The following is a 16032-nucleotide window of genomic DNA, read 5'->3' as shown; positions in this document are numbered from 1 at the left end:
TTCTTCAAGCAGAAAAACATGGTCATTGTTCAGGTGACCATTTTTCTCATTATATTTTCTCATTTATTCCCTAATGGATTTGTAGATGCCTGTAAAAACTCATTGTAACATCTAAACTGAAATACACTTTGAATCTAATTCCAACATCATGTCAAGTAAGACCAAGAATAGTGTTCATATAATTCCTGCTAAATGACTACTGGAACATCACACATGAATGGAGGTTCCTGTGGGTTACAGTAGCTGTCAGCTTGCATCTAATCTCTCTGGCAGCCAGCAAAACAAGGAAATCATGCTGAGGCTGGCGCTGTGGTGCAGTGGGTTAAGGCCCTGGCCTGCAGCACCCTCATCTCATATGGGCGCCGTTTTGATTCCCGGCTGCTCCACTTCCGATCCAGCTCTCTGCTGTGGCCTGGGAAAGCAGTAGAAGATGGCCCAAGTGCTTGGGCCCCTGCACCCACGTGGGAGACCCGGAAGAAGCTCCTGGCTCCTGGCTTTGGATCAGCTTGGCTCTGGCTGTTGTGGTCATTTGGGGAGTGCCATTTGTGATGGAAGACCTTTCTCTCTGTGGCTCTACTTCTCTCTCTAACTCTTTCAAATAAATTTTTTTAATTAAAAAAAAAAGAATCATGCTAAGTTATGTGACACACAATGACTGTAAAGAGCAAGATTCTAAAGGAATAATGACTGCAACTGATTGAAGACCATTAACTACATAAAATTCCATTTGTCTGTTGTCATAGTCAAAAATGAGTTAATATACATAAAGGGCTTAAATGAGTGCCTGCCACACTTTATGTAAGTGATATGTGGGATTATCCTTGCCCTAACCCATATTTGATGATGTTATCAAATTGCACAGCTTTCAACAATCTGAATGGTCCAATGTTGTTTTGTCTTTTTTTTTTTTAAGATTTATGTATTAATTTGGAAGGCAGAGTTGCAGAGGCAGAGAGAGATCTTCCATCCACTGGTTCACTCCCCAGGTGTTTTCAACAGCTGGAGCTGGGCTGATCCAAAGCCAGGAGCCAGGAGTTTCTTTTGAGTCTCTCACATGGATGCAGGGGCCCAAGGACTTGGGCCATCTTCTGCTTTCCCAGGCCATAGCAGAGAGCTGGATTGCAAGTGGAGCAGCCAGGACTCGAACTGGTGCCCATATGGGATGTTGGCACTGCAGGCAGTGGCTTTACCCACTATGCCACAGCACTGGCACCACAAAACCTATTTTTAGTGAAAGGATTTGATGGCTACTTACTGCAAAATCTTATACTTTGTTGAGTGAGTGGCTTGATGCACAATTACAGAATAGTAGGAGATTGATTCTGTGACAACACATTGAAAATAAAATAACCTTATAGATGCATTCTGTATGGTGAATATGAGAACAACCTCCTTTACATTGCATAGGAATCAATAAAAGAAAAGGTCTCATATTAAGCAGTATCCTGCTATTACAGGAATTTCTGACTCTGGAGGATATGGCTGTCGCCTTTACTCAGGAGGAGTGGCAGCTCTTGGGCCCTGCTCAGAGGGACCTTTACTGGGACGTGATGCTGGAGAACTACAGCAACCTGGTGTCCGTGGGTGAGGACGCGAGAGGGTGTCCAGATGGTGGCCTCCCTGTCTCAGCTGTTCACACTTGGGATTACTGTAGTGTCCTGCAGGGCAGATTCTCAGTGCTTCCTCTGGCTCCTTGTAGAAAGAGAGAAAGTCCCCTCTCCTGCGAGAAAGCCTCTACTTTGCAGATGGCAAAGGTGTGCAGTCTGTTGTATAACCTTGTCCCATGCTGACATACGGCAGCCCAGTGGATGTGCCTGAGTCTTCTCTCATTTCCTATGACCAGGGTATCAAGCCAGCAAGCCAGATGTCATCTCTAAATTGGAGCGAGGAGAACTGTGGACAATGGAAGACAAAATGCACAGTCCAGTCTGCCTGGGTGAGTGGATGGGAGCCAGCAGGATGCACAATTGCAGGAGTCACATTCTTGTCAGTCAGCGAAGGCTGTGCAGGTGTCTGAGGCTGCAGAACAATGCCTCTGGGAATCTGTCTCCCTGTGTCAGAACTGCGAGGCTTTTCAGGAGAAATATACCCCTTTCTCTTTGAAGATCTAGTTCCTGTTTCTTTATGTTACATCTTGCTTTTGGTTTATTTGCCTCTTCTTTTTTCTTCCTTGAATCCTATCATGTTCCTTGTTTAAACCCTGTCACAGTGTCCCTGCCTGTTCCTTCCATATCCTTATGAAATTCTGCCTTCCAGACCTTGCTGTAATACCCAGCTTCCACATAGTAACCTGGTTTTCTACTGTGCATTTATCTGATTCCTTGGTTTCCTTTTCCCTACCTTGAGATTCGTCAGTAGCTTTATTTTCTATTTTCTCTATTTTCCTAATCCTAAAATTTTCCTTCTTAGGAATAAGCTCTTTCTCTTCTCAGGATGAGATTCCCAAATTGATATTATCCTTAATATTGTCTAAACATACACTTTAGTTCTATGTGTTTTACTTTTACTTGATATATTTACTCTATATATTTTGCTTTATATGCTGATGTTGTCTTGAATGTTCTCTATCGAGTTTTTCTTTTCTTTTTTTTTTCTTTTCATTTTATTTGAAAGGCAGAGAGACAAAAAGTGAGATTTTTCCATTTACTGCTTCACTTCCCAAATACCCATGACAGTCCAGACTGGGCCAAACTGAAGCCAGGAACCCAGAACTCAGTCTGGGTCTCTTACTTGGGTAACAGAAACCCCACTACCTGAGCCATCATCCTAACTGCCCAGGGTGTGCATTAGCAGGAATCTGCAACAGAATTGGATTACCTGGGTCTCAAACCAGGCACTCCATATGAAATGTAGTGCAGGCATCCTATGTGGCGTCTTAACCACTGTGCCAAAATTCTCCCCTGGTGATAGTCTCTGCTGTTTCTGTTGACTATTGAATTGGAAAGAACTGTTTTATCCTACATCGCTTCCAGTGCAGCAAGTCATAACTTAAGTCTACCTCAGTTTTCTTCCTTCGTACACTTGATTTTTTTTTTGGTTGTTTTTAAAGATGTATTTTACTTATTTGAAAGGCAAAGTAACATAGAGGGAGAGACAGAGAAAGAGATCTGCCTGCTACTGATTCACTCCCAAAGTGACCCAATTGCCAGGGCTGGACCAGGCCAAAGCCAGGAGCCTGGAACTCCATCCTAGTTTCCCATTTAAAGAGACTTGGGCCATCATCTGCTTTCACAGATGAATTAATGGGGAGCTGGGTTGGAAACAGAGCACTTGGACTTGAATGGGCACTCTGCTCTGAGAGGCTGGCATCACAAGTGGTAGTGTAATCCACTATGCCACAATGCCAGCCCGTGTTTGATATTTCTGATTTTCTTTTTGTTCATCATAGGTTTTAGCATTGTATTCACTTCCTTAAGTAATTTTTTCTCATATTTTTCTTTTATTAAATATGTTTAAGATGAAATAATTCACACATTAGAATTTGCCAATTTCACATTTACAGGTCACTCTGTGCAGTATATTAACAGTTATATAACCATCACCACAATCATGTGGTACTCATGAAAAACAATACCCATTTTCTTCCTAAACTCCTAGCCCTGGACAGCCATTCATCTGCTTTTCTACCTAAAGATTTGCCTGTTCTTGACATTTTATATGAATATCTTAACATAGGTATTTTTGTGTGTGTGTGTTTGGCTTTTTTCATTTAATGTGGCGTTTTTGATGTTTTTCTATGTTTTAATACATCAGTATTTCATTCCTTCTTATTGCTAAATAATATCTCATTATGTGGATATACCACATTTTATTTATCCATCTATTGATGGACATCCATCTGTTGATGGACTTTCTGATGTTAATGAATCATGGTATTAGAACACTTGTGTACAACTTTTTTGTAAAAAGATGTTTTCATTTTTCTTGAGTATCTACCAGAGTAGAATTCCTGGGTCATATGGCATTCAATATAGTGCCCAGGTCTTCTCCTGTTGGACACAGATGGCATTACCTCCTGTGGTGGCACATGTATTGCCATCCAGTGAGCCTCATTTGAGCTTTTGATGCCCTTAGTTTTTGTTGAGGCTCAACCACACACCACCGAACCACTGACCTTTAGTTTCTAGTCTCTCCCTGAAGTCAGGTTGTACCAATAGACTGTAGTTCCTCAGAAGACCAGGCTGTGTGTTGTAGCTCAAAGTCCTTTTCATGAATCACATTGTTAAGATTGTTCAGTGATCCAAACCAACAAGCAAAGAAAGATACTCCTCTGGGGCAAGACATCTAGCGGCCTGGAAATCATCTCCCAATAGCAGTAGGCAAAGGCCAGACCTCTATTTGGGTGTAATTAAATCTTCACTACACGGGGCCAGCACTGTGGTGTAGTGGGTAAAGCCACTGCCTGCAGCGCTGGCATCCCATATGGGTGCCGGTTCGAGCCCTCCTGCTCTCCTTCTGATTAGCTCCCTGCTAATGCACCTGGGAAAGCAACAAGAAGATGCCCCAAGTCCTTGGGCCTCTGCACCCAGGTGGAAGACCCAGATGAAGCTACTGGCTCTTGGCTTTGGCCTGGCTCAGCCCTGGCTGTTCTTGCCATCTAGGGAGTGAACTAGTGGATGGAATACCTCTTTCTCTGCCCCTGCGTCACCCTCTCTGTAACTCTTTCAAATAAATAAATAAATATTTAAAAAAGTATTCACTACACACAGGGTAACTATGAATAATAAAGGGATGAATTTAGAGATATTTTTAAAATGCTTATTTATTTTCAGCTAGTTGAGGGACTAAGAGACAGAGGGTGAGATATGTTTCATCTACTGATTTACTTCCCGTAATAGCCAAGGCTGGGCCAGACCAGGATGAAACCAGGAGACTGGAACTCCATCTGGGTCTCCTACATGGATGGCAGGGTCCCAAGCACTTGAACTATCATCTCCTGTCTTCCAGGATGCATTAGCAGGAAGCTGAATTGGAAAGAGCAGCTAGGACACAAACCAGCACTCCGATAGGGAATGAAGGTGTCTCCAGTCGTGGCTTAACGCGTTGCACCACAACACCTACCCCAGGAAATAGAACATTTTTTAAAAGATTTATTTATTTATTTGAAAGTCAGAGTCACACAGGGAGAGAAGGAGAAGCAGGGAGAGAGAGAGAGAGGTTTTCCATCCACTGGTTCACTCCCCAATTTGCCGCAACGGCTGGAGCTAAGCCAATCTGAAGTCAGGAGTCTCCTCCATGTCTCCCACATGGCTGTAGGGCCCCAAGGGCTTGGACCATCTTCCACTGCCTTCCCAAACCACAGCAGAGAGCTGGATTGGAGGTGGAGCAGCTGGGACTCGAACCAGTGCCCATAAGGAATGCTGGCACCACAGGTGGCAGCTTTACCTGCTATGCCACAACGCCGGCCCCAGAAATAGATCTTAAGATGGTTCAGTCAAAATAGGAATGAGTGGATGGTGTTCATGAGGTACATATAGATTTTGAATTAAAGATGATAGCATAAGTTAGGAATGGCAGCATAAAGTAGAAAATGTACAAAGCTGCAGGGCTAACTCAAAATACTGGCCTTCACTCAGCCAAATGAAGCCAGAATTCAAGGTATCTGTCTGAGAAATAGTGGAGTAGGAACATGAGGAAATTAAATGTTTGTGTTAATGCAAACATTTATTGCCAGGATTACTGGATCGGAAGTGGAGCAGCCAGGTCTCCAGCCAGTGCCCATATGGGATGCTGGCACTGCAGGCAGCAGCTTTACCGGCTACTCCACAGTGCCGGCCCCTGCATATTTTCCTAATCACTAGTCAGAGCTTGGTTCTTCTAAATGGACTTAAAGAATCCCAAAAGTAAAAGCTAGCATGTGCAAACCCTTGGTTCTATACCCTCATCATCTTTCACTCCATATGTCCTCCCAACACGTCTTATCCTCTTTTCTTTAATATGTACTAGCACATATTTTTTCCACGTTGTTATCTTTCCTCCAGAATCTTCATGTCTGTAGCACTACACATCCCAGTAGTATCTCAGTTTGTTTCACAGTGCGTATTTTCATTTACATGTTCTAGACTCCAGTACTCCACATCTCATTACAAGACTCTTCCACCTACCTAGTGGCTCAATCCATACACTTAGTGAAATAATATTTGATTCCTCCCTTATGTTAGCCACTGAAGCCATCATTTAACTTTGTATTTTCTTCGTACAAATATAATCTGATTATTTTCTACCTCATTCCATTTCCACAGCTTCAAAACACATTTAGTCATTTCCAGTCTCCTTTCTTTCCTTCTTGTTTATTCAGTTTTTCCTAATTAGAATTTGTAATTAATGAAATTGGGGCATATTTTATATATCCCAAACACCAATGGAGTGCTTTGTAGCTAGGAGCCACTTCAAAATTTGCAGAGTCAAGAAATACAACCCTCATTATTTTAGGTCAGTTATCTCTTTTACCTTTGTGGTATGGTGTCTCTGCAAGTAGTGTTGGAAATGGCAGTCCTACCAACCCTGTGTTTTGGTTTCAACAATGACTTCATTTTACTATGTTGATATAAACTATCAACTGCCAAGCCTTACTTGTAGACTTTTTATCTTTTGTTTATATTATAGTGTTTTTACTGGCCCAATGACCTAAACATTTTAATATGGAGAGGTCATATTTTTAATGAAACGACATAAAATATTACCCCTTATCTCTGAATTATATATGTCTATCATGTGAGATCTGACACAGAGAAAGGTCTTCCTTCCATTGGTTCACCCCACAAATGGCTGCTACAGCCAGTGTGTTGTGACTGTTGTGCTGCACCAATCCAAAGCCAGGAGCCAGGGGCTTCCTCCTGGTCTCCCATGCAGGTGCAGGGCCCAAGCACTTAGGCCATCCTCCACTGCCTTCCTGGGCCACAGCAGAGAGCTGGACTGGAAGAGGAACAACTGGGACAGAATCTGACACCCTAACCAGGACTAGAACCTGGGGTGCCGGCGCCGCAGGTGGAGGATTAGCCTAGTGAGCCACGGCACCGACCACTAGTAGTACTTTCTAACGATTGCCGTGGTTCATTTATCCAATCATGGTTGGATATCTGAATTGTTGGCAATGTTTCACTGTTATAAAGATGTTTTGAACATTTCTGTACCTAATTTTATGTGAACATAAGTTGGGCTCTGGGAGAGACACCAAGAACTGCTGGTTCATGTGTGAAGTTTGTGTTCACCAAAAAGTGCCCAACTTTTCCCACGTGGCTGTGCTGGCTTTCCCAGCGGCAGTGTAGGAGTACTCCATCTGTTCCATTTTTACCAATAATCAATTGATAGGGAATATATACACATGAAGTTGATTTTATACATTTATCATAGCTATGTTTTAAAAACATTGAGTTTCTTTTTTTTTTTTAAGTGTTAGTCCACACAAGATGATAAAAGGATTCCCTGTTCTCTTCTTTTGTAGAAAATCACAAAATTGATAATCATCTTCAGAGTCATTTCAGGGAAAGAATGCTGAAGAGTATGGAACACCACCATGAACAAAATGCACTTGGAAGTATTGTTTGTCAAAACAAAAGTCATTTTCCTTTAAGGGAAAATTATGCATTTGAGTTATACATCAAAACATTGAAATCAAAGTTAAGTTTAGTAAGCCAGAACAAAAGCTGTGAAATTAAGAACACTCCTAAATTTCATGGAAATGGGAAATTGTTTGAGCATAAGTGTGAAAAATTTCATTCCACAGTTAAATTCCCTCCAAGTGGAAAACTCAATAGCAGTAAGTCTCAAGTCATTAAGCATCAGAGAACTCATGAAATAGAGAAAACCCATGTATGCCATGAATGTGGGAAAGCCTTTTTCAAGAAGTCTCAACTCACAGATCATGAGAGAGTTCATACAGGAGAGAAGCCTTATGGTTGCAATATGTGCACAAAAGTATTTTCTAGGAAGTCCAGGCTCAATGAACATCAGGGAATTCATAAAAGAGAGAAATCCTTTGTATGTAGTGACTGTTGAAAAAATCTTCACCATGAAGGACCGTCTGAGCACCAGCGAACTCATACTGGAGAAAAACCCTATATATGCAGTGTATGTGGAAAAGGCTTCCCAGGCAAATGTAACCTCATTATACATCAGCGAAACCATACTGGAGAGAAGTCCTTTCTGTGTAATGAGTGTCGAAAGGGCTTCACTGGGAAAAGCATGCTAGTGATACACGAGCAAACTCACATAGGAGAGAAGCCCTGTGTTTGTACTGAGTGTGGCAAAGGCTTCACCACAAAGCACTATGTCATCATACATCAGCGAAATCACACAGGAGAGAAACCATTTATATGCAACTCTCAGAAGACCTATCGTACAGAAAATGCCAATGAATGCAAGCTCTTTAAACAAAAGGCAAAGAAACTGCAATGCAAACAGGGGAGTAAAATGAAGTGAAGAGGAACAAAACCAGCAAGGGAAGTTGGATTCTGGCCTAGCACTGAAGATGAGAGTCAGTCACCCACAGTCACACTGTAGTAACTGGGTATGATGCACAGCTTTGGCTCACTACTCCAGCTTTCTGCTAACGCAGACCCTGGGAGAAAGCAATGATGGCTCAAGTGGTTGGGTTCCTGCCATACCTGTGGGAGACTGGATTAGGGTCCCATGGTCAGCTTTGGCAGGTTCACCACTAACCCCTTGAGGGCATTTAGGGAGTGAACCAGCAAACAGAAAATCTTGCTCGATAGCGCTTGCTCTCTCTCTCAAATTTAGAAAAGGGGTGGAAGCAGACATTTAGTGTGCTGGTTTACACTATTCACCATCAAATCTAAGTGACCCTAATCCAGTCTCCCACAGGTCTTCTGATGAAGAATTCTGTATGCTTTGCCTAAAGATGTCCTTTTTTTTTTTTTTTTTTAAGATTTATTTACTTATTTGAAAGGCAGAGTTTCAGAGAGGCAGAGAGAGAGAGGCCTTCCATCTGCTGGTTCACTCCCCAGATGGCCAAGCAGAGCTGGGCTAATCTGAAGCCAGGAGCTTCTTCTGGGTCTCCCACGTGAGTGCAGGGTCCCAGGGACCTGGGCCATCTTCTTGCCTTTCCAGGCTAGAGCAGAGAGCTGGATTGGAGTGGAGTAGCCAGGACTTGAACCAGCGCCCACATGGGCACCAGCACTGCAGGTGGCAGCCTTACTGGCTATGCCACAGCACCAGCCTCTAAAGATGTCTATTTCAGTTTTATTCCTCAAAGCTGTTTGTGCTTAGTATTCTTTATAGCTTTATACTTAGAATACAGGGTATCATGAAGTGAAGGATAATGAAAAATAAGATGGTGTTTATTATTTGCTTGCAATGTTATTCTCAAATTGTAGTGTATGCACCAAGAACATAAAAAAATTAAAAATTATTAAAAAATTTTTAATATTTATTTGAAAGGCAGAGTTGCAGACAAAGAGACAGAGGGAGAAAGTGAGATCTTCCATCTGCTGGTTCACTCCTCAAATGGTCACATCAGCTGGAGCTGTGCTGATCTAAAGCCAGGAGCCAGGAGCTTCCTCTGGGTCTCCAACATGGGTGCAGGGACCCAGGCACTTGGGTCATCCTTGGCTGCCCTCCCAGGTATATCACGAGGGAGCTGGATCAGAAGTGGAGCAGCTGGGACTTGATCCAGTGCCCATATGTGATGCCTTGGCTGCAGGCGGTGGCTTTACCCACTATGCTACAGCACTGGGCCCTTCAATTTATTATTTTAAATGTAAAAAGATGTTTGAAGAAGTAAATGGTCACATATTGTTGTTTACAGAAACCTATTTTTGCTAAGATTTGGACTACTGATTCATGTTGGAACACTACATGGACCTGTTGCTTACACTGGCTGTCAGCCTGCATCTTACATTTCTGACGGCTGTACAAGGGAATCCTCATAAGCTACATCATTCTTCAGAAACCAGACCCGTGTTTGCAGGGATGTCAGTGTTTCATGGCACGTAGTTCTGAAGCTCACAAAGGTCTTTATCTTCATAGACAGGTGTAGCAGGTGGTGACCTTCAACTACAGCTTTCTTATAAACATGGAAGTACGTTTCCCACAGGCCTTTCTTTATTGTATGTATTAACCTTAATAATATGTACATGTTTGTCCACATATATTATTTTTTTAAAGATTTTATTTTATTTATTTGAATGCCAGAGTTACAGAGAGAGTTAGAGAGAGAGGTCTTCCATCCACTGGTTCACTCCCCAGATGGCAGCAACAGCCAGAGCTGCGCTGATATGAAGCCAGAAGCCAGGAGCTTCTTCTGGGTCTCCCACGCAGGTGCAGGGGCCCAAGGACTTGGACCATCTTCCACTGCTTTCCCAGGCCATAGCAGAGAGCTGGATCTGAAAAGGAGCAGCCAGGACTAGAACTGGTGCCCATATGGGATGCTGGTGCTTCAGGCCAGGGCTTTAAACTGCTGCACCACAGCTCCAGTCCCCACATATATTCTCATCAGAGAGTGCATACTGGAACAAACCTCAGGGATGCAGTATGTATGGGAAGACATTCTCCAGAAAATCCAGACTAGCAGAGCATCAGGGGAGTCATACAGGACTGAAACATAAATGTACTGAGTGTGACAAAGCTTTCCCCAGGAAATCACAGCTTAGCATACATCAGAAAACTCACACGGGAGAGAAGCCTTACACTTGCACTGACTGTGCGAAAACCTTCATCAAAAAGTGGCAGCTCATTTATCATCAGCAAACTCATGGGAGAGAAACCCCACGGATGCAGTGTATGTGGGAAAGCCTTCTCTACAAAGTTCAGTCTCGCCACACATCAGAAAACTCACCCTGGAGAGAAACCTTATGTATGTGCTGAATGTGGAAAGGGATTCATTGAGAAGAGGCGTCTTACTGCCCATCGTGGAATGCACACTGGTGAGAAACCCTTTATATGTAATAAATGTGGGAATGGCTTCACTTTGAAGAACAGTCTTACTGCACATCAACAGACTCATACAAAAGAGAAATTGTGTACATGTAGTGAATGTGGCAAAGGCTTTTCAATCAAGCACTGTCTGGTCGTGCATGAGCGGACTCATACTGGAGAGAAACCCTATAAATGCAGTGAGTGTGGAAAAGGCTTCACCTTGAAGAGCCCTCTTATCAGACATTAGTGAACACACACAGGCAGAAAACCCTATGTATGCACTGAATGTCGGAAGGGCTTTACCACAAAGAGTGACCTCATTGTACATCAGTGAACTCATACTGCACAGAAGCTGTATGTGTGCAGAGTGTGGAAAAGGCTTCACTGTGAAGAGCCGCCCGATTGTTCATCAGAGCACTAATACAGGAGATAAACCTTATGTTGTGGTCACTGTGGTAAAGGCTTTCCAGCAAAGATCCGGCTGATTGGACACCAGCGAACACACACGGGAGAAAAACCTTATAAATGCAGAGAATGTGGCAAAGCTTCACAAGCAAAAGCATGCTCACTGCCCATCAGCACACTCACACAGGGAGAAGCCCTATGTATGCAGTGACTGTGGAAGGAGCTTCGCCCTGAAGAGCACTCTAGGTATACATCAGCAAACTCATAGTGGGGAGAAGCCACACAAATGCAGTGAAAGTGGTAAGCCTCTCCAGAAGAAGACAGGCCTCGTACAGCATCAGAGGTCTCACACAGGAAAGAATTCCTTTGCATGCACTGAATGTGGAAAATTCTCTTTGTGCAAAAATGATCTCATCACCCATCAGAGAATTCACACAGGAGAGAATGCAATGAATGTGGCAAAGCCTTTACTACAAAGTCAGGGCTCAATGTTCACCAAAGAAAACATACAGGAGAGAGGCCCTATGGGTGTAGTGGTTGTGGGAAAGCGTTTGCCCACTTGTCAATCCTTGTTAAACAGAAGAGAATTCACAGGTAGTCATTTGGGAAAACTCTTGCTACTTCTAGGCTCTTTGAGATTTTGTACTATCTGCAAAGAAGAATTAACAGTGAATGCAAAGGATGTGGTGGTGTATTCAGTGATGCATTACCTCACTTAAAAATTGATATGGGACAGATAGCTCATGTGCTGGTTCACTCCCCAAATGCCCACAGTGGCTGGGACAGGGCCATGAGCCAGGACATCTTCTATTTATTTATTTATTTATTTATTTATTTATTTATTATTTGAATGGAAGAGTTACAAAGAGGGAGAGACACACAGAGAGAGGGATATTCTATCTGCTGGTTCACTCCCCAAATGGCCACAATGGCTGAAGCTGGGCCAAACTGAAGTCAGGAGCTTCTGGGTCTCCTATGTGGATGCAAGGACCTAAGTCCTTGGGCCATCTTCTGCTGCTTTTCCCAGGCATATTAGCAGGGAGCTGGATCAGAAGTGGAGCAGCCTGGAATTGTGCTGGTGCTGCAGGCAGTAGCTTAACCCACTACACCATAGCATGATCCTAAGCCAGGAAGTCAATCCAGGTTTCCCATGGTGCCAGGGACCCAGCTACTTTGAGCCATCATATTTTGTTTCCACAGTCTGCTGGAAAGTCTTCTGGTGGGAAGCTGGAATCAGGAGCTGAAGCCAGGAATTGAACCCAGGTACTCTTTAGTGGGACATAAGCATCCTAACCACCAGGCTGAACACCCATGCCAGTTGTCTCATTTATATATCAAAGGGTACATGCCTGAAGTAACTGTGATACAAACAGCCCACGAGGAAAATATTCTAGGACATTATATTGTCTAAAAAGTATATACTGAATAAAACATCCTGTGACCGTGACAGACCAGGGATGCTTTCATTGAGAAGATGGGCTGCTAGAAATGACTGTCCTAGATCATGAACAAGCTAGCAGCCTTTGCTCAGAAATTAAAACCTCAATCCATTGAGAGAGCCCACAGTAGGTAAATACTTCCCTATGGCAGGGTTGGTAGTGATAAATCTCATTTTACCATTTGACAAGAAACTGCACAAAACTAAAACCTACGAATATGTTCAGTGTGAAGTGTGCTTAGCAAAATATCAAAGAACTTGGAAAGGAAAGAACCCTCAGTGGAATGAATTAAGAGTTTTGTGTCACACGCTGAATCGCAACAAATAGCATACCTCATGTGTTTGTGGACAGGATCCCTTGAGCCGTATTTCTAGTTGCATTGTTACTGTACAAATTTTAAATATGGCAGTTCCTCTCATAATGGATTAAATTTTAATATAAATACACTACAGATACATTATATGTCTCTCATTTCATTATATGAATACTCGCGTTTGTAAGTTAAGTATTATTTCAGAATACTTGAAATACTTCAAAATAAAACTGAGTCTATTCAATTTAAGTGTAATGGAAAGTATTTGGATAAACCAAGTTTATTAATAGCATCTAGTGATTTATGAAATTACTGTAAACAGTGATTTTATACATTTGCATTTTGCATTAAGTTTAGGTTCATAAAATCTTAACAAATATTCAAAAGTTCCTGAAGATTTTCCCAAAAATACCACTTAAATTAGCTCTAGTTCATTATCAAATACGACAGTGAGATTGTTAGGATGCTGTTAACTCAGAATTTACTTGAATCTCACTAGTTTTAAAATGCACTAATTTTTGTTTGGTATTTGTAGTTTTAAAACTTGCCACATACAAAGGCTCATGTAGCTGCCTCCACAACCAAGAGTGAGAATCTTGAATCAACACAAACTCCTTTTTGCCACTTTTTTTGAAGTCATGTCCTCTCCCCAACCCTAGACTTTTGCCACAGAACATTCTAAAAATGGAATCATACATCTTGTATGCTATTGACATGGCAAGTGACCTTAGGCAAGTTAACCTAAGATTCGAGTTGTTCTGTCAACAGTTGTTTTATTTGTATTGGTGGGTAGTAATTACTGTGTGGATATACAAGATTGTTCATCTGTTCACCCACTTAGGACATTAGCAGTGTTTCAAGAATTTTTGTTTTACTATTATGAATAAAGATGCTATGAATATTCTTGTAAAAAAAGGTTTAGGTGGGGGCCGGCACTGTGATGGAGTGCGTAAAGCTGCCACCTACAGTGCTGGCACCTCATGTGAGTGCCGATTCAGGTCCCAGCTGCTCCACTTTGATCCAGCTCTCTGCTATGGCCTGGGAACGCAGTGGAAGATGACCCAAGTCCTTGGGCCCCTGGGCCCATATAGGAGACTTCGAAAGAAGCTCCTGGCTCTTGGTTTCGGATTGGCACAGCTCTGGCTGTTGCAGCCATCTGGGGAGTGAACCAGCGGATGGAAGACCTCTCTTCCTCTTCTGCCTCTCCTCTGTGTGTAAATCTGACTTTTGAATAAATAAATAAATCTTTAAAAAAAGGGGGTTAGGTGAGCACATTTTCCTGTAGAATAATTACATAGGATTATGATTCATGGGTCACATGGTTAAGTGTATATATAACTCTATAATAAACTGACCAGTGTTTTTCCATGATGGCTGTTCTACTTCCATCAGCAGCATATAAGAGGTTCAGTTGCTCCACTTTTTAAAAAAAAGATGTATATGTTTATTTTTTAAAAGGATTTATTTATTTATTTAAAACAGTTACAGAGAGGCAGCGGCAGGGGTGGGGATGGCAGAGAGAGGTCTTCCACCTACTGGTTCACTCCCCAAATGGCCACAACGGCAGGAACTGGGCTGATCCAAAGTCAGGAGCTTCTTCCAGGTCTCCCACATTGGTGCAGGGGCCCAAGGACTTGGGCCATCTTCCACTGCTTTCCCAGGCCATAGCAGAGACTGGATCAGAAGTGGAACAGCTGGGACTCAAACTGGCGCCCATATGGGATGCTGGCACTGCAGGTGGTGGCTTTACCTGCTTTGCCACAGCGCCAGCCCCTTTTATTTCCTTTTATAGTCTGTTCTTCACTGTGTTATTTCTTTCTTTCTTTTTCTTTGTCTTTTTTTTTTTTTTTTGACAGGCAGAGTGGACAGTGAGAGAGAGAGAAAGGTCTTCCTTTTTGCCGTTGGTTCACCCTCCAATGGCCGCCACAGCCGGCGCACCATGCTGATCCGATGGCAGGAGCCAGGTACTTATTCTGGTCTCCCATGGGGTGCAGGGCCCAAGCACCTGGGCCATCCTCCACTGCACTCCCGGGCCACAGCAGAGAGCTGGCCTGGAAGAGGAGCAACCGGGACATAATCCAGCGCCCCAACCGGGACTAGAACCCAGGGTGTCGGTGCCATAAGCGGAGGTTCACTGTGTTATTTCAGAATTAAACCATATTTATAAGATTATATCCTGTTTTGTTTTCTAAATTTTATACTTTAACCTGTTAAATTTGAGTCTATGATCCATCTTAAGCTCATTTTAGTGTATGGTTCAAGGGTCTTGGTTTTGCACATGGATATCCAATTACTCCAGTGCCATTTGTTGAGAAGACTACATTTGTTGAGTTGTCTTGGCACTTTATCAAAAAGCTCTTGGCGTAGTATTTTTGAGCTCTCAAAGCTCATTCCCCATTTCCCACTGGCTTCGCACCGTTACTGTTCTTTTAGTGGCCTTATCTGGAAGTCCTCACCCTAATCTCAAGGTAGGCTCCTCCCAGCTGCTCCCTGCTCTGTCTCCATCCCAGTCTGTGCTGGCCAGCCTCAGGCTCCACCAGTTTCTCGAAACATTTTCCCATTCTTTAAGAACCACTTCTTGCCCACTATTGATTGCCAGACTCTTTGATGCCTTTCCAGCTGTGCCTTTTCCGATGCTGTCCCCTGAACAGATGTTTGTCCTTTTTGGAACCCCCCCCCCCTTTTTTTTTTAATTGGCTAATAAAGTTCACTGACTGATTACTTCTCTGCCCAGCCCACTGAACATAGTTTAGCCTGCCCCATATTTGACTCGCGAACTAAGTCTCTGAAAATCTACCCATTTTCGGGAATAGTCGAAGTGGGAACTGGACGATGAAGGCCATCTCGATTCTTATCTCAGGCGGAAGAATGTCCACGCAGACAGGGGCTGTAGGCAAAGCAAGTGTTCCTCAAGACAGAAACCCTGCCATAGAACTCAGGAAAAGGGGCTCCAAGGGAGGAGTTGCCAGAGAGGCCTGCAGGTACTGGCTCTTTTATACA

The 16032-nt window shown here is 43.0% G+C and overlaps 1 protein-coding gene across 1 annotated transcript; it reads left to right on the top strand.

The window, feature by feature from the left end:
* The first annotated feature begins 148 nt into the window (after positions 1–148).
* ZNF615 (zinc finger protein 615) lies at positions 149–13179 on the top strand. Its single transcript, XM_089320139.1, is given in 11 exon segments — positions 149–155; positions 1384–1584; positions 1844–1936; positions 7445–7917; positions 10504–10712; positions 10714–11238; positions 11240–11313; positions 11316–11417; positions 11420–11467; positions 11470–11721; positions 11724–13179. Coding segments are annotated over 11 exon segments (2139 nt in total). The 3' UTR covers positions 11879–13179.
* Positions 13180–16032: the final 2853 nt, after the last annotated feature.

The sequence above is a fragment of the Oryctolagus cuniculus genome, chromosome 18 (genome assembly GCF_051225735.1).
Source record: "Oryctolagus cuniculus isolate XC-2025 breed Fujian yellow rabbit chromosome 18, ASM5122573v1, whole genome shotgun sequence".
Lineage (NCBI taxonomy): Eukaryota > Metazoa > Chordata > Mammalia > Lagomorpha > Leporidae > Oryctolagus > Oryctolagus cuniculus.
Note: the sequence above shows the minus strand (reverse complement) of the source record. Positions and strands in the feature narration are given on the sequence as shown.